The sequence below is a fragment of the Rosa rugosa genome, chromosome 4, assembly GCF_958449725.1.
Source record: "Rosa rugosa chromosome 4, drRosRugo1.1, whole genome shotgun sequence".
Classification (NCBI taxonomy): Eukaryota; Viridiplantae; Streptophyta; class Magnoliopsida; order Rosales; family Rosaceae; genus Rosa; species Rosa rugosa.
The window spans coordinates 24,675,258-24,693,451 of record NC_084823.1 but is presented as its reverse complement, the minus strand read 5'-3'; the positions used below and the strand labels follow the sequence as shown (position 1 = coordinate 24,693,451).

Below are 18,194 nucleotides of genomic sequence, written 5' to 3'. Positions count from 1 at the left end.
CCTGCTCCTGATACTGCTACTGTTACTGCTCCTGCTACTGTTACTGCTACTGTTACTGCTCCTGCTACTGCAAATGAAGCTGCTACTGAACCAAGGACACGTTTAGCAATGAAGAAGAAAAAGAAGTTTGACGAAGAGCTCTGAGATTCTCTCTCTTAGCAACGTGTAAAAGAAAGAGATTTTTTTTTTTTTTTGCTTTTGAGAAGTAACATAAAGGGATTATTCTCAGGAAAAAAAAAATAGCATAAAAAAAAAGTCAAAAGAAGTACTTAACGGTAAAAAAGTAAATTAACTCATGACATGTGGTAAGTGGAGAGGAGGTTGTCCTTATTTGTAAGATACTGTTTAATTTAATCTTTAAATGTTGTATTTGTTAAGTCATCTTTTGTCAATAACTTCTATGTAATTTGTTATATATTTTTCTACATGAAAATTAGTTAAAACCGAGACAAAGAAGCAAAGCCAAAGATAGCAAGTGCTCATGAGCAAGAATATGCACAAAGATCGAGAACGGTTGTAGGTGTTTGAGCACAGTAGGATTTTACGTGAACAAAAACCCTAAATAAATTGTGAGAATCCACACAAGTTAAAGCTTCGCAAGTGCACAATTCAATCCATGGATAGTTGGTGATGAGACATTATTTAATAATTGTCCAAATTAGCAAGTAAACGAAATTGGGGATTGGAGATTGTAAGGGGTTGTCAAATGGGGTGTTGTCAAATACGTAACGTAAGTTTTTCCTTTAGTTTAACTTTGCCATTTTATTTTTTGGGTAGAAACATTTTTAGTAAAATTCTAAGGAAGGTTCTTTGTCGTAGCTCACATAAGAAACCGTTTCTTGAAGGACTGTATCAACGACATGTAGTAAGTTAAATTTCTGAGAATATAACTTCATTTTTCTGTGCTTTTTATCTCAACAGTTGGATTCATTTTTCCCTTGCATTCTCTCAAAAATTGTTTCGTAGGTGGGCAGGAGTCATTCGGTCAAAATTAAATTTAAAGCAAAATAGGATTTGTGGCTCAGTACATACTGAACTTCTCTCATTCCAAATATAATTAAAATTACAGAAAGATCTTCTCTTAAAATATCACCTACTTCATAAGCAAGTTAATAACTGCATGAATTGAACTAGTATGAGAAGTGCGATGCTGAACAAGTGAATGAGGTCCACTCCAGATAGACTTGCTATTCTTGGGGAAGAGAATCCCACATAGATCCACAAGCATGGGATTTTCAAATTGCAAGTTTTCAGATGCCTTAACTTTCTTATGTATTTCTTGCGCTTCCTGCAACAAAATTACCTTGCTGAATCAATTTCCAGATAAACAAAAACTCATAAAATCTAATATGAATAACGTGCACCTTTTGAGGTAGGAGCTTCCTAAACCACTCAGGCGATTAGATTGTTAAAGCAATAAAGGAAAAGGTGTGGATCCACTCTGAGCTCAATTCTGTTAACTGATTGCATTTTTTGTGCTTATTTGAATGTTCAACAAAAACCTCAAACCCCTGTTTTATCAACTCTCCTCAATGAAAAGATCATTGGCTTTCTAACGATTTTAACTATAAGATGAAGATGGGGTAGGGTTGAAGTTCTCCACAAACTTGGTGCTAGTTAGTGTTATGTAAGGATGATAATTTAAAGTTTTTATTTTCTCATTTTCTGTTTCCTCTCATTAGCTTTATAAATCCTATTTTTTTCCTTATATGATGACACAACATATGGCATTACTATAGCTAAAAAATAGTTGATTCCAAAAAAGAGAAAATAGTGTACCTTCTCTTTATTATCTGCTTCGATTCCTCCTTCATGCTGCGTCAAAGTATTCATTTTTGTATCAGTTTGCATCCCAGCATCAAGCTTTTCAGTTATCATTGGTTGCAATTGTTCATTAGGCTCCTCTCTTGATTTGTCAAGCTGCTGTAGCCCCTCACCATTACCTTCATCTTTCATCTCCATCTCACTCTCTTCCTCCTCATCCTCTTCATCATCATCATCCTCCTCCTCCTGCTTCTCCCTTGATGGGCAATCAAACTGCTGCTTGGATACCCCCATTTTCACCTCTTCTGTTTCTTCCACCGTAGCATCTGCATTCGGGTCCAATGATCCATCCATATCCGAAGAAGAATTTTCACCAGAAGGACTCTCCGCATGTGAAGATTCCTTTAAGAGAGAAAAGAGATTTTATTATCCCCAGAATATTCAGAAGTATGATAATAACACCAACAATAAAAAAAAAATTAATTACAGTGGCACATGTTTTTCCACAAGTATAACATCAATGTTCTAGGAAGTCTGTTTCTATGCATCATCACCAACTTTAATCTTTGTTTTTTTTTTTTTTTTTGGGTCAGGGAGTGGAAAGCTTCCGGCTATCAAGTAGCCAAACTAATGTAAAGGGTGGAACCAGCCCACAGAAATGGCGCGATCCCAGACTCAAGGAAATAGAAAAACTGGGAAGAAAGTCACACTTGCAGGTGTCACTTAACACAGGAGCTCAAAATAAGAATTTTTACTTTGTTTCTGTTAAATAGACGACAGGAACTTACTCTCCAATAAATAGTCTTTGTACTCTTTATCAAAAGAGAGCTAGAGAACTCATCTAAATAAATTACCTTAGGCAACCAAATAAGAAGAGGACCCAATCCGTTCTTTTTCCCCAAAAAATAAATAAATAAATAAATAAATCTCACAAAAAGTACCATACAACTTTGTCAATAGTTATTCCTCTGTTCTTTGTTTACTCATAAACTTTTTTTTGTGTGTGTGTACAGAATGAGGTAATCCAAACAATATCAGCTCAACTGGTTGTGCTAGTATTCTCATGAACAAAAAAAAAACCAGTTTCTCGTGCAAAAAGTACTGTTAAGACAGCCTATTCTAAATTCATTTCTTCTATAAAGAGCATAATTCTATTTGAAATGCCTATATTGTAGGAAAGTGAAAACAACCACAAAGAGCACATAATATCTGTCAAGATAACACTAAACCAAACACAACTCTGATCGGCAAATGTGATAAAAGGAGCTCGCAATGAATTAATAAGGATCTATTGGCTTATGTCAATCTTTTCATAGCAAATCTCATAGCAGGTATTCAAATTGAAATTCAATCAGTCATTTCAACCGGTGGCTAAACCTTCAATTTACCTCTTGCCTGAACTCCTGGGAAAGATTATTATCACTAGCTCCAAGTGGGCTTTTAACAATATGAGCATTCTCCTCACGCTCCCTTCTACGGCGTTTTAGAACACAAATAGCACATAAGCAGTCGGATTTGTGACGCCTTCTGCAAATGGAAGGAGCATAAGAAAATAAGAAAAGATCTTTTGAACACTAAACAGTGAGAGAAAATGATACAGTAGCTACAGCCTACAGCTTCCATAGGAGAAGTACCCGATTTGGGAGCCAAATAAGCTCACACAACATTTAAACTAAAGCCTTTTTGTTGCAAAAATAAATGTCCTATGTATAGGAGTCGAGCAATGAAAGATACATAAACAGAATAAATCAAGAATCGTTCTAAATTAATATCAAGTTATACTAAGAGCGTGGCTAGTGGTATCAAGAGTTTATTTGAGTCCTAGTCGAATACTATGTATTTAGTCATCTATGGGTGGTGTCTTGTTTAGGGAGTATTCTATGGTGCTTTAATTAGACGTTGGAATGAATGAAAATTAAGAAATAGCTATTTCATTCATTCCAATCTGTTTCTCTGTTCTTTGTTTATGCATATTTTTTTTATGGTGTCTCGTACAGAACAACGTTAATATATGCTATCTCTTGTACAGAAAATCAGATTGCAATGAATGAAAATGAGTGTTGTTGAAGGCTTGGTGCTAATGATATCTCCTGTCCGGCCTTGTAAGTCTCTCTTGTCCCTTCATTCTCTTTCTCTACTGTTTCTTTAAAGCCATAAACTTCATTTCTTTTCTTAAACTATTCCATATATTAACAAACCTATCATTCTAATCCACCATAACCCTACACAACAGTCCCCTTATGTTGTCGTACATGGTACCGATGAGACAAATAATATTCTAAATAGAAAAACTACAAGTTCAAACATACAACATGTTTGTCATTTTGATATGAAACATTAACAGCAATTTATTTCTGGTTGTGTTGATTGCATGGGGAAAAACTATAGTATAACAATCATGAGTACAGTACATAGTTGCCTACATAGACATTGATGGCAGAAGAAAATCAACTATAACAGTTTTGATCTACTTTGCCTGACACTTGTATTGAACATGTTTTCCCTGCAAACAATCTCATTCCTTTCCAAACCCCATAATTCTCCCCACCAGAAAACAAAGGGAAATTGATGAAAGTGTCATGGGCTCATGGTATTTTTTATTTTATTTTTTTATTTTTAAATTTGACAATGAAGTCAAATAATGATTATATACATAAGCTCCTAGCTACTGTAATTCCAGCTAAGTTGATTCAACCATTCACAAGTAGAACATTGCTTGACAACCAAAACAAAATTGAAAATAACGTAAACTAGACAGTGTTTAAGGAAGGGTATGTTGGCATTAACAATAACGTAAACTAGACAGTGTTTAAGGAAGGGTATGTTGGCATTAACAATAACGTAAACTAGACAGTGTTTAAGGAAGGGTATGTTGGCATTAACAGGAAATAAAAAAAAATGTTGTTCCACAATAGAAAGGTACTCCAAGGCTTCAACTTAACAAGGGCAAAGAAGCTATTATGAGCTGATGAAGGGCTTCAAACCTACCCATATATCAGACAAGGAGGCTATTACACTATGATTTTAACTATACTAGTTAACGAGGTCTGAGAATAGACTTCCCCCAACACCACAATGGTGCTTGGTTGCTGCACAAAAGCCATTCATTATGACTTGTTTCTATTATATTATATTATATAAAATCCAGATCCAACACCTCTCTTCTCCTGATTTATGTTTCTATTATATAAATCCAGATCCAGATTTCCTCACTTGAATTTGAACAAAAACAAAATGCAAAAACACAAAAAACAAAAAGAAAGGTGTATGGTATTGTGTAAGCCCCCCTTAGGATCGTTGTGTTTTACTACTTAAGAAAAATCAGAATAATAGATGAACTGAAAACAGAAACAAACACAGCAGTTTTGTAGTGGTTCAGCCAAAACTTTAGCCTACGTCCACTTCGTGATCTCTCTTGAGAGATTCACTAGCACTATGAAGAATTTAGGTGTTTACAAGTACTTATTGCAGATCCCTCAAACCCCCCAGACCAGTTCTTATCTCTCTATCACCTTGACTCTAAGTTTTCTGCACTCTCTGTCTTAGTTCTCAGAAAACCCCCTGCAGCTCCTATTTATAGGGCATAGAAGCTGCTGATACAACATGCAATTAGGATTCCTAATCCTAATATACTAAGCCTTTCTAAGCCTATATTACAAATCCTAGCAGAATCTGAAAGAATAACTTTCCTAGAACTTATAGAAAAGCTGCGCGCAAACCTCTTTCCTTTCTAGACTTGGATTTGACTTCTGAATCCTACCTTTTCCAGATTGTATCAAGGAGCCAAAAACACAACATATGGAAAGCAATAAACTCAAACAAGTTCCAGATCATAGGTTTGAAAGTTGCGAGTTACAAAATAAGGCAAACCAAGATGCAGAAACATACCCATGACCTTTTCGTGTCTTCTGTTTTATTTGGCCACCTTTCATATGTACTTTCCCTTGATCAGATGGTGAGATATTCTCTTGACTGCTTTCAACACCTAAAATGAAGAAGACTAACAATGCTTAGACTGCTGTGTACTAGCATTTCTTAAGTCTGTAACAATAAACAGAAGAGCACGATAAGCCATAAAAAAAGTGCTGAACAATCTTTATAAGCACTCAAGTCCAGATAATAATCTGATATAACCATTTTGTGACATGGTCTAAGCAGCATATATTTTATGCAACAAAAGCAGAAAAGAAAGACTAACTATATATAAATTGGTCAGAGCCAGAAAATGAACATGTAACAACTGGTGAAAAAAAGTATAATTTAGGAGACCCTCACCACTAGTTCCCGTCGACTGTCCACTATATAACCCAGCTGCTGTCCAATACTTTGCAAAATTCTTCTTCACCCGCCTCATAAGATCCAAAATGTAGTCGCCCTTATTGTTATACTTATAACAGTTGTCCCAAATATACTGAACATCTTTGTATACGTCCTCAGAATTTCTATATTTAACACCCAGTTCAAGGTTGCTGCATATTGTTCCAAAGTCCATTGGTGTATCTATCACATCAAAATAATCCTGGTTGAAGACAAAACCCACCCCACGCCACCCCCAAAAAGTAAAATCAATTCAATTAATAGGAATATTCAACAACAATACACGTGTCTGAGCAGAATCATATTAGTTTTGGAGTATGCAGGTGTTAGTTCCATACTTACAGGTATTCCTAAAGCTTCAGGATTGACAGGGACATTAAAAGGTTCAGCAGCATCCATTTTCATTACCTTCTTTATAACCTATGAGTTGGATAATAAAGACAATATAAGTGCTAGTATGCAAATTAAACACGATATAAAAAGAATCCCATGACAACAAGTTAAAGACTTCAAAACAAAAGATTTTATCAGAGCATACCGTGAGTGCAGTATCTAACTCTTGCTTATTGTATCGAGATTCTAGATGAGGCCTGTGTAGTTCTTTTTCATGTGGACTCTCACTCCGTGCGGGTACAGGATCACTATGGCTAATAGTTGACCCAAGTGACTTGGATGGTTTAATCTTTATACTCCCAGCTTTCTTTGACACATTGCCAGATTTCATTTTAGACAACGAATTTGCACTATCCTCCATTTTCTCAGACAGCACACCTTGTCTTTCCAAACCCATTTGTTGACTACTCTTATCTGTATCACTTTGTGTGTATGCCTCAGAAGAAGTGAGCTGAGATTCCTTTGTTTTGGGAGTCACAAGCTTCACTTTAACTCTCCCCACTGATTTCCCAGCCCCCCTACCAATTGAACCATCGGGATTAATATTGGCAACATTGTAGTGCTGGTGCTGCTGCTGATCCGTCCCGGTTGAAGAAGGGGTATCAACCTCCATTCCAGAATCATCTATATTATCATCATTATCGCCGCCGCCCCCGCCCCCGCCCCCAGACTCATCCAAATTTTCGTTCTCCTCCAAATTTACAACAACCGGCACAGAAGGACCTTTAGGCTTTCCTTTCTTGTTCTTGTGCCCACGCTTCCGCTTCATGTCTGACCTGCTCTTCTTCCACGCTGCATAAGCTCAGTTCCTTAAAACAAAGATTACAGCATGCAATTTTGAAAAACAAGAGATTACAGATTCAGTTTTTGAGCAACAACTAATAACTCATTGATGGCGCACAATAACAGTTGCAGATGTATCCAATCTCCAATACTAACACAAATTGTAAAATTTTACTAAAAGAATTTCAATAATGTAAGCAGGAATACTCCTACTTTGAGTCAAAACATATACACAGTCTGCTCTAAACACAAGAGAACGAACCAAATTGTCTTGGAAACAGGCGAACGAAACAAGAGTTGAAAACCCTAAATTAAACCTTGCTGGACGAGAACCGAGCGCTCCGTCAAAAATCGAAATCACAGTCAATTACATAGAAAAGAAGAAGAAGAAGAAGAAGAGCGGATATCGGAATACAGTACCTCTGAATTTTTGAACACGATGATATCCTTTACTTTTTCCTCTTTCTGTTTTTCTCGTTCTTTTGGGTTAATATGTTTCCCTTGTGTATTTAGATTTCTAAAGTGTTTTAAAGATTTTTTTTGGATTTAAAAAGTTTTTTGGTATTCAATTATGATTTATTAGCACTTTAAAAAAGAGTTTTTCGAAGTATTAAAGTATTTAATTTGGATTTGTAAAGTAAAATTTTAATTCTATAAACATTTGGACGTATAGAATCAGGGGTTTGTAGAGTTTGTAGAGTTTTTAGAAGTATTATTGTAATCAGGGGTTTAGGCTCAATGTCCCAGGGGTTTAGTTTCATTAATCAAGGCTTGAGGGCAGCTGTACCAGCCATTCATTCACAAAAAAAAATATTTGGACATATTCAAAAAATCTATGAATTCTATAGAATTTAGAGAAAATGGTTCGTAAAGTACATGACGTTTTAGAGCGCGTCCTGTAACGTTTTGCAAAATAATTTTTTAAAAACTGTTTTTGTAGAACAAAAACAGGAAATTAAATTATGTATTTTCTGGATTTGAGAATACGTTCGGTGGCTAATTTTCAAAATAGTTTTCTAAAAATAAAAAACAGAAAACGCGTCTGGTATGGAAATTTTAAATGTGACAAATTTACTTTAAGAAATAAAGTAACTGATTAATTTAAAATTAATTCCTCAAAATATTCAAAACAAAGTTGTCATATCATCATACAATCCAAACTTTGTCAAAAACAAAGCCCCACAATTTGCACACACTCTTCAATGCAAGGACTTAAAAATCGAAATTATCGCCGAAATATCGGCGAAAATTTCGTTTTTTTCACATGGCGATATTTTAGTTACCTCCCAATTAAATTTCGTGAGATTTTATCGAAATTTCCCGAAATCTCGCCAATATCGACGAAATCCCAATAATTTCGAGAAAATCTCGCCAATATCTCAAAAATTCCGATAATATAGGGAACTTTGCCGAGATATTAGCATTTTTTTAGAAAATAAACCAACCAAAATTTCAAGGCTGGGTTTCAAACCTGTGCCAGCACCAAATAAGTTGAAAGCTTTTACCATTCCAACCAAACTGACGCTCAGTATGCATGCACCTTGGTTTATATTTAAACCATCAGCTCTTTCTTTCTTTGCTTTACCACCATGTTAGTTTCTTACTTAGCTAAGATCTTATCACACTCGTACTCGATATTTCCAAAACGAAATTAAATTAGTTAAAGCTTCTAACAATTAACAAAACCCAAATTTCTTGGTCAAATTTTGACCAAAAAATAAAAACCATATTAGCCAAACAATTATTTATCTCTGTAAAAATAAATGAAAATGTGTGATTAAACCTGTCTTTCATTCTAATTAGATTAGTTTTACATTAACATGTTTCGGTAAATAGACGTAATAAATGCGTATTATTTTCGATTATATTACACATAAACTAGGATGTATAAAAGACTATAGGTGTAATTTCATGTTTCAAATTGTGTTCCAATCCATATAACAACAAAAGTTGAGAATTGAGATGTATTAAGTTAAATGTCAAATTTTTTTATTTTGTCAGCGCATATGAATTTATCTTATTTCACTACAAATCCATATGCAATGAGTTTGCTCAACATTTTATTGATATAAATACAAGAGATAATTGATCAAATAAGCATTTCTTAAAGCTTCATTTCAAATTTCCATATTTTTATATAGATTTCCGTTGTTTTTTCAAATATTTATCGAAATCGATATTTCCGTTGAAATTTCCATTTCCGGGACTATCAATATTTCCTCGAAGCTCGATATTTTAGTCCTTGCTTCAATGGAGTACTTCTCCTTATTCTCTTCAGCATTTTTTTTTCTTTTCTTTGTTGTAGCTTTTCTTTCATCACCTCACCACAAATTCCTAAGTAGGCTTCCATTTTGTCCCATTTCTTTGTACGACGCTCTGAAGCTGGAGCCTCTGTCATAGCCTTTCTTTTTCCTTTTGTCTCAATTTGAGCATTATTAATATTGAAATCCTCATCAAGATTGATGTGAACTCCATTATTGAGAAACTTGTTCTCTAACTCGCGCTCTTCATCTGAATTGGGAGGGAGTTGGCTAGAGGCATAATGTAGTTGACCCGTTGCAGTAGTAGTGTTAAATATTTCCCCTAAAATTTCATAATGTTCCAACCCTTTCTTACGATATGGCTTCACTCCTGGCACTCTCTACAATGAAAAATGCATATTACATATAGCAAAATAAATATTGAAAACTCAATAAGCAAACAATGGATTAACACTAAATCATTGTTTAATACTAAATTTACCTTAATATATGTAGCCCATACTTCCTCTGCTAGTGTTTTGTTTTAGTAAAGATGTCAACCCACATTGAAAATTAATAAATATGTTTCTACCTTGTAAGGGAACGGCAGAGTCCATAAAAATCATGAAACAAATATACATACATTCGATGAAGCCAAATGCATAGTTTCCATCAACCAAGCAATCTCATAAATTCATAAGTGTCCAAATTACATATCAAAAGCACCTTTTTGAATAAACTATCTTGGGGATTAGTATTGTCTGACACATTTGACAAACTGAAGATCCTTGGTTTTGTTTTGTAACATGCTGGGCTTAATCTAATAACAGAAAAATCTTGCTCTTGACACACTATGTCAGGAACTAAGAGATGACATAAGGACGAGTGTTCACATATCAAATAAGAAGGATTGTAAGCAAATAAGAAATAGTATTATTGCTATCCAATCAGATTATTATTGTGAGGCATATTTCTGGGCAAAGCTTTTTCAATGAATAGAGAGTAGCCTTTCAGAATCAACATAAACAATGACTTATAACTTGGCACTAATGAGACAATATCAAAATAACCAAGCAGAACAATGACAAGAATCAAGTACAACTAATCAAATGTAATTCAAAGCTCCAGCAAAGACCAATATATATAGGATATATAAACTAAATCAAATGTACTTCAAAGTTCCAGCCAACGAATCAAATGTACTTCAAAGTTAGTCCATAATATAAATGGTAATCATATGATATATATCCACTTTGAACAAAAGAACAGTCAATAGAACAAAAGAACAGCCCAAGAAAAATCCAAATCATGTTCCAAGCTATATAAAAAACGCTTAAACAAAAAGCAAAAGAATACCAGGAGCAGTAGCGTCAAAACGAGTGTGGGTAGAGATGCCGCCCTTGCTTCTGTCTTCCTACTTGGTTTTGGCAGTAACACATCAGTAAATTCATAAAATTTAACAAAAATTGACATGTTTTCGACAGCAAATTCAGAATGAGGGAAAGATTGAAGTAAATTCAAGATTTAGGAGAAGACTATCATACCTAGAGCAGTAGAGTCCAAACGAAGCTCTGCTTCCTGAAGAAGATGAACGCGACTAGATATGGATTGTCAGAGAACAATGAATCGATGAATATATAGAGCCTTTGGGCAAAAATTTGCCGCGCTCTCATCCCGCGCTGCAATCTTTTACGGAAACAAGAAATCCCGCTCTTCTCTTTCAGCATCCCGCGTTTCACAAATTTAGGATTCTGTTTTCAAAGAATGAAGGATACGCTGATATATCGTTTTGGAAAAGATAGAGTAAAATTGATTCTGTATTTAAGATAGAGTTTTCATCGGATTAGGAATTCAATCTGCCAGACGCGTTCTACGGCTGTTTTAGGATTTGTAAAACAGAAAACTGTTTCCAAAAACAATACCGAACGCGCCCCTTATTCTAAATTTTCGTACCTCAAGTTTGAAAAATATCAGTATGGTATCTGAGGTTTTATCCCCGACCAATAATAGTACCTGAAGCCGTTAGCTCCGTTACGGAGGCTGTCAGGTGGGTTGCTATTTAAACCCAAATAATTTCCTAGTGTACCCAGCATTTTAAATATTATCCTATATTTCCTGTTTTACCCCTGTTTAAATAAACCCAGCAAACATTCATTATCTCGATCACCATCTTCAAGGTTGAGACCAGACTATTGTAGAAGAAATGAAGAAACCCATTTAAGGTAATTGAAGAAATGAAGAAACTCATTTCAGGTAACGTAAAAGAAGAACAAAATTGACTGAAGTCTCCCAATCAAATAATTGACATTGTAGATGACTATGCAATCAATCACAAAATTTCGATTGAAAAACCAGAGGCTCAAAGCAACAATAAGAAGGTATCAGCCCCATATCCCACTTTAGCCTCCTAAATGGGGATGTCGATTATGCTCACAATAATGAAACACATTGTCGTTACCATTTCTCTTCTTCTTCCTCCTCCTCTTCATAGCATGCCTCTGATCCGACTCCAAAAGAAGGATTTGTGTATGCTGCTGGGTTTATTATATCGAGGACAAAATTGGAAAATAAAAAATATTTTTTAACCGCTGGATTTACTAAGAAATTTGCTGGGTTCAAATAGATATAAAGATATTTTCATCTTTTCGTGGCAGATTTTGTTTGAACACCCGCAGCAACGCGCGGGATTTTCCATGATAGTAATTGGGCCTACAAGATATCTTATCTTTTTAGGATAGTCAGGCCCAAAGTGATTTTAGAGTCCTCGATCCACGCATCAGAACCGCTAGAGTCATGCCACGTGGTAATGTGATGAGACGGACTCTTTCCTTCAAAAACCGAAAAAAGAAACCCGTCTCCTCTGATCTCACAAATTCTGGAAGCCTGAGATCGATCATGAAGCTCCAGCCAACACAAGTCGAAGAGAAACCCAAATCCGATGTGGGATTCGGATCAGGATCCGACGGCCAGCGAAAGAAGCGGCGTGGAGCTGTAGATGTGGAAGTCTATATTGGATGTACGTATTTATGAATGCTTTTGATCTTTGTTTTAGGGTTTTCTACTCTTGAATTTTTGTGTGAACATTCTCTTTTTATGGGCCTTGAATTTAAGATTTCCTAGAGGGTATTTGTTGTTTCTCTTCAATGACAGAATATTATATATATTTGTTAATAGCTGGTGATCGATTTACATGAAATTGGCTTCTTTGACGACACCGTGTATCCCTTCGATATGGGAGGTACGCTTTTCATTTTTGTCCTAGGGTTTTGAATCTGAAATTTGCCTGAGCTCCCTGTGGTTTGAGGAAAAGGAACATTCTGGTTCTGCTCCTTTGGTTTGGTTTACTTGTGGTACACTGGTATGTAGATGAATTTTGTTCACCTAGTACAATATCCTTAAAATAGTTGAGGAAATTTTATTTTTCGTCATTTGGTTAATTGAGTTTAATTTCTCAACAAAGTTTCATGATTGTAAGTTGCACTTATTCTTGAAAATCTACTGCTACTAATCTTTTCAATTTCAAAAAAAGAAAAAAGAAGCTCTTTTCTGGAGTATTTCAATTTGAATTGACTAAGCTATACTTGGATTGAATGGTTTGTAGTAACTGAAATGATCATTAGCTTGAACTTGAACAACTACATTCTGTTTGCATTTTTTAAAGTTGAAACTGCCAACACGCCCGATTAGTATGGGAGGTGGTACCTAAGATAGTTTTGAGGTTTTTATTTATTGATCAATTTCTTTCTGTGTTTGGCCATTTTTGTTACTGATCATTAAATTCATATTGATAGATATTTGATCCTTAAGGTAGTGTATAAACAAAATTTCTGATGGTTGACAAATGGCGGACTCTTTATAATAGTATATGGATACACAAAAGGGATTATAAGTATTGTGTCATTGTTTGGAATGGCTTCCTTAATTAATTGTAGCATAGTGCTTGGAATAGTTGCCGTGTATTTGAGTAGTTAGCTTAATGTCTTATAACTCTACAAGTATTTTTCTGTATAAATCAGCTATGCCTACTTTTCTTTTCTTTTAATTCTTTTCTTTATAACAGATGAAGACAGTTATCCACTTTTAGAGTTTGAACCTGATGAATGTCTGATATGCGGTCAGATCACTACACACGGCACTCCATGGTGTCCGTATAAGGAATTCGTCCCACATGATGCATCTCTTCCTCCTGGCATTCAAAGAGTTTGCAGGTGTTGCGGTAAGAGGGATGGCCACCCTGGTGAGGATTGGGAAGCCTGTGCTATTCTTAAGAGGTGTACAGATTGTGGTACCTTAGGTGAGCACTGGAATGGGGACTCAGACTGTCCGACCAAGACTGGTAAGCCCCGGTGCACCGAAGAGACCGAAGAGGAAAAGCCAGATAGCTATAAACAAACTGGTCGGATCTTTCTGTTTCTTGACGAGGATGAGGACTAGTTTGGTGTTCTGCACTTCTGCTTTTATGAAAGATCAGTTTCTGCTTTTCTGTAAGAATTAGTGACTGAAGTAAAGTTGTCGAGTTTAGGACTAGTCTGGTGTCGTGGTGGTAAAAGACTAATTACTTTTGTGGTAAAGACTAATCACTGAGATGTGTATTATGACACAAATGAGAGGAAAACTGAAGGTTCACTTTGGTTTATGCTTTCCTTTTTAATATACTAGAAATTTTGCCCGCGCTTTGCTGCGGGATTCACCGTTATCAATGAGTAATGAATTAGAAGTATGTAATGGGATATAGAACTTATTACATATGATTGGAATAACTGAAGTTTATTCATCTAGTAATTGTTTTTATACCGTTATCAATGAGTAATGAATTAGAAGTATGTAATGGGAAATAGAAATTATTACATATGATTGGACTAACTGAAGTTTATTCATCTAGTAATTGTTTTTATACATGAGAATATCGTTGAAGACTAATTGTTTTCGTCAAAATGTACAGATGTGGTTTGATTTGAACTTTTTGACTCTGGTGGAGAAATTTGGCTTGGTGTGTGAGAAGCTTTTGATGGATGTTGGCTTGAATACAGGTAGCTGATGAAAAAGTAATTGTTCCTTCATAATCAACTTTAACTCGATTGCTAGATGTGGCTTGAACACAGTCCAACTGTTTGTCCAGAAAAACAATTTCACTGTAATTTGACAGAAAATTAACTGAATCAATGAAACTGGAGAAGGCAATATTAGTACTGTTATCATTAGAGGTTCATGTAAAATGAGAATAAAGTTGAACATAATATGATTATAGATAGCAAATACGATAATGAATTTTGATACGCGAAAGATGGTTCATTTTTCAAGTTCAGTGCTTGAATTCAAAGGAAAAAAAATTGAGTATATACAGTGAGAAAAGAATGAAGCTTGAAAGGAATAAACTAAATTAACTAATTCAAGAATATGAGATTGTTTAGTAGAATGTAGTAGACAAATAGCACACCTGAAGATTTTGGAGCTATGATGCTATGGTGTTCCAAGCTTGACAATTCTACATATTTTGGAGCTATATATATGATGTTCCAAGGACCACACCTGCAGATCAAGATCAAAGGAAGGAATAAGAGATCAAGAGTAACTAAACTAATTAAAACAGATGTAGTCATTATAGCAAGATTTTCTTTATGTCTCTTCTGATATTCTTTGACCTGAATGATATATATTAATTCTTGTTTGCTTTGTACTTCTCCATCTGTAGATTATAATATTTATACAATCAAACTACGTAATAGAAATAAATGTATCAAACTAACGAACGATGCATTAAGATGTCAATGTCTAGTAATGAATGTGTTGAATGAAATCAGGAGGGGAATTAAGTCTATCCATATAACATACCTTTTCATACTGTCAAGCCAGTCCTGGGTGAATTATTATGATCTGAGAGGGAAACAATGTGTTGTTGTTTCAAAGGGGGACTTCGATTCAGCGTTTCCATAGGGCTGACTGTCATTTTTCCTGCGAATATGATAATTATAACAAATACATTAATTAGTAAGCTTCAGAACAGAAAATATCATAAACACTTTTCAATATGTATAGAAAAGAATAACAAAATTGTGTAACTATAAAGAACTAAACTCTAACAAATGTTCAAGTTGAAGTAAGCAAGGCAAGGAAACATCGGACCAGAAGAAATGCATACTGATTGTGCGTTTGAAATGCATACCAAGCAAGCAAAGAGAGGTGAATGGATGCGGGTGGGCCTGTGTATAAAACTGGTAAGCTTAGACCGTGAGGGAATGAGGATAGAGTGTAAACAAAGACGAAGAGCAGTTAACCGACTTTCTTTGTTTGGAGTGCATGGAGTCATGTGTGCAGTCCTGCAAAACATTTAAAGAATTAGAAAGAATTGCATTATTACATTAGAGGTTAACTTTTATTAATCATAGAAACATAATAGTTTGAGGAAACTCACTAAGGGAGACATGAATGGAATGAATTATGGAAAGTTTGGAAGTTCAGATTTTTTGCTGTTTGGTTAATATCCTGATTATCTATTTGCACCATAATCCACTTTGTTGTCCCAGTCAAGGACTCAACCAAAGATAATACTGATGGTTAGCCTTTGACTCCAGAATCTGGTTTATATATTTTAGGAAATTTTTATTCTAATTAAGAACTCAGAAACCAATTAACTTAGAACTACATGAACTTAATGTTGGATGGTGATAGGTGGCTTACTCAAATCAACTTCTATGTGCTGACATTAATGGCATGGTTCATCTAATGAGTTCATCTATTATTCACTGCATAAATTAATGTTGGGTCTGTGCAAACCCACAGGTTTGACATAATGTTCCAAAATTTAGACTTCAAAAAACCCAACCATGGCACATAAATAGGTATTATTCCCTTATCATTCAGACCATAAAGAAAACCCTTCAAGAGGTTTTAAGCACCTGCTTTTGTTATTTTTTTGTTCTCCTGCGGAATAAAACTGCCAGCAGATCAATTCTAAAGCAAGAGATATGGTATAGCCTAGTTGGATTTGTTAACTCATTCCAAGAGAAACAGAACTTTTGTTTGCTTTTGCAGTGCGAAATACAGACATTATCCTCTTTATTGTTAACAGGTATACAAAGAATCATAATGTGACTATAAGATGTACTATTATATCAGTGGAAGTATTGGAATAATACTGATACATCAATTTCCAAACCTTACAGCTGAGTTTCCCAATTTCTTTATCGCAACTGATTGAAGAGAAAACAAATAGTAAACAAAGTTACAAAGTAGTATTTCAGGAATTCTGTTTCGTGATATAAGGGTGCAGACTCTAGTAATATATATGTAATGTCATCAAACTGATTCAGTTATTATTCAATGGCATATAAATTTAAGTACAAACCAAATGAAATAATATTGAATGTTTTAATTACCTGGTTGAAGCTCAAGCTTCAATCCAATTTGAAACTGTGGTTGGCAAATTGATGCACGACAATTCTGAACATGTGAAAAGAACTTATCAATTAAACCACAAATCAACAATAACGAAATATGTGTAGCTTTAGTGTATCTCAGAAAAACAAAGCAAAGATTCAAACGTGATTGAGAACAGATGTTACAAATGTAATACAAATAGAAATCTGATATAAGAAGCAAACAATGATTGGAAAGAGCCATAATCCGAAGAGTGGATAATGAGTGTCAACAACTGTGAAACTACTTGCAGTTTTATAGGTTCAAATCTTTCCAATTAATCAGTCAGATTTCAAAGTGGAAAAGAAACAAAATTTGTGAAAGATAAACATCCATATCAATTCGAAATCAACAACAACAAAAAACCCAATCAAAAGGCAAAGTAGATGAAAAGTAACAAAAACGATAGAAGCGAAAAAGTTTGAAACCTCGAATCTTCACCCATACGAAACAAACTAAAAGCACAGATTAATGATGCGGTAAAACTAATTGAATACTGTAACAATCCAGCAAAAAAAGAGTTAAAAGACTTGAATCAAAGAATTTGAATCTAGTAAATGTAAAATCTTACCAAGCTTTTAGCGATGTTGATGTTGATGTTGATGGGCGATTTCGATGTCGGCCAAGAGGAAAGAGTGATGTTGATGGAGGCTTCTGGAAATCAAAAGGCATGAGAGACTTTGATCCTAAACTAAAGTTAATCCCTTTTGAGCACATGACGTGCAGTCCTAGAAAGACGGTCAATAACTATTAGCTCTGCAGCCTGTGGAGACAAAACCCGACCCCGAATTGAAGTCTCCGATGAAGAAGTAGTTGAAGAAGGTGGCGTTAGAGGAAGAGCCGCAGTTGAAGATGTAGTCGTCTGTGGGAGTGAAGGAGATTTCTAGATAGAGGCTTCCAGATTTGTAGATAGGTCGGTGACTCGGTGTATATAGAAATCGGCTCGGCTCCAGCCGACACACCAAAACAGCTCACAAACAGTAAACGGCTTATGAACAGTTAACTGACGTTTTATATATAGTAAATTTGTCTGCTGGGCCAAGAAAGAAATAGTGTGGTTTTGTTTCTGTTGAACGACAGAGTTTTTAGGTTGGTTTGTGGCGTGGCTCATTTTTTTTTTTTTTTTTTTTTTTTTTCAGAACTCAAAAATTCTGAATATGGCCTCGGGGAAGACGAGTGATAGACTCAACTTAAGCACCAGAGGGAGAATAGAGAAGAAGAAAGGCTAAAGAGAATGCATAATTTCATTGATGTCCCAAAATGGAGAGCCATTACAAAATA

General features: G+C 35.1%; 3 protein-coding genes across 9 annotated transcripts; 1 reads left to right on the top strand and 2 right to left on the bottom strand.

The window, feature by feature from the left end:
* Positions 1-980: 980 nt before the first annotated feature.
* LOC133745389 (uncharacterized) lies at positions 981-7,790 on the bottom strand. 2 transcript variants are annotated; one of them, XM_062173448.1, is made up of 8 exons: positions 7,678-7,790; positions 6,620-7,266; positions 6,424-6,501; positions 6,040-6,283; positions 5,653-5,749; positions 3,153-3,291; positions 1,780-2,166; positions 981-1,288 (listed from the first exon to the last, which is right to left on the bottom strand). In XM_062173448.1, the coding sequence occupies exons 2-8, from the start codon at positions 7,241-7,243 to the stop codon at positions 1,094-1,096; spliced, it is 1,764 nt and encodes a 587-aa protein (XP_062029432.1). In that variant the 5' UTR covers positions 7,244-7,266; positions 7,678-7,790; the 3' UTR covers positions 981-1,093. The 2 variants fall into 2 exon arrangements, with proteins under 2 accessions (XP_062029432.1, XP_062029431.1); XM_062173447.1 differs by lacking the exon at positions 7,678-7,790 and adding an exon at positions 7,520-7,670.
* Positions 7,791-12,342: 4,552 nt separating this feature from the next.
* LOC133745760 (uncharacterized) lies at positions 12,343-14,197 on the top strand. 2 transcript variants are annotated; one of them, XM_062173879.1, is made up of 3 exons: positions 12,343-12,513; positions 12,672-12,735; positions 13,558-14,197. In XM_062173879.1, exons 1-3 carry the CDS (start codon positions 12,493-12,495, stop codon positions 13,929-13,931), a joined length of 459 nt encoding a protein of 152 aa, XP_062029863.1. In that variant the 5' UTR covers positions 12,343-12,492; the 3' UTR covers positions 13,932-14,197. The 2 variants fall into 2 exon arrangements, with proteins under 2 accessions (XP_062029863.1, XP_062029862.1); XM_062173878.1 differs by lacking the exon at positions 12,672-12,735 and having other exon boundaries at positions 12,347-12,513.
* Positions 14,198-14,348: 151 nt separating this feature from the next.
* LOC133745761 (uncharacterized) lies at positions 14,349-17,819 on the bottom strand. 5 transcript variants are annotated; one of them, XR_009863761.1, is made up of 7 exons: positions 17,485-17,816; positions 16,874-16,937; positions 15,910-16,687; positions 15,661-15,814; positions 15,330-15,449; positions 14,935-15,026; positions 14,349-14,629 (listed from the first exon to the last, which is right to left on the bottom strand). XR_009863761.1 is itself a non-coding variant. In XM_062173881.1 (3 exons), the coding sequence occupies exons 1-3, from the start codon at positions 15,335-15,337 to the stop codon at positions 14,427-14,429; spliced, it is 303 nt and encodes a 100-aa protein (XP_062029865.1). In that variant the 5' UTR covers positions 15,338-15,451; the 3' UTR covers positions 14,349-14,426. The 5 variants fall into 5 exon arrangements, 1 of the variants encoding a protein (XP_062029865.1); XR_009863764.1 differs by lacking the exon at positions 15,910-16,687 and having other exon boundaries at positions 17,485-17,819; XR_009863763.1 differs by having other exon boundaries at positions 14,349-14,604; positions 15,661-16,687.
* Between the last annotated feature and the right edge of the window lie 375 nt (positions 17,820-18,194).

Bases quoted from the DNA above. Each gene is read 5' to 3' on its own strand.
- LOC133745760 (XM_062173878.1), top strand. From the start codon at position 12,393: ATGAAGCTCCAGCCAACACAAGTCGAAGAGAAACCCAAATCCGATGTG. The intron at 12,514-13,557 runs GTACGTATTTAT...TCTTTATAACAG, and splicing joins TGTGGAAGTCTATATTGGAT to ATGAAGACAGTTATCCACTT.
- LOC133745761 (XM_062173881.1), bottom strand. The intron at 14,630-14,934 runs GTGTGCTATTTG...GTCAAATTACAG, and splicing joins CATAGCTCCAAAATCTTCAG to TGAAATTGTTTTTCTGGACA.
- LOC133745389 (XM_062173448.1), bottom strand. From the start codon at position 7,243: ATGAAGCGGAAGCGTGGGCACAAGAACAAGAAAGGAAAGCCTAAAGGT. The intron at 6,502-6,619 runs GTATGCTCTGAT...TCCAACTCATAG, and splicing joins AGTTAGATACTGCACTCACG to GTTATAAAGAAGGTAATGAA. The intron at 2,167-3,152 runs GTAAATTGAAGG...TCTCTCTTAAAG, and splicing joins CCCAGGAGTTCAGGCAAGAG to GAATCTTCACATGCGGAGAG.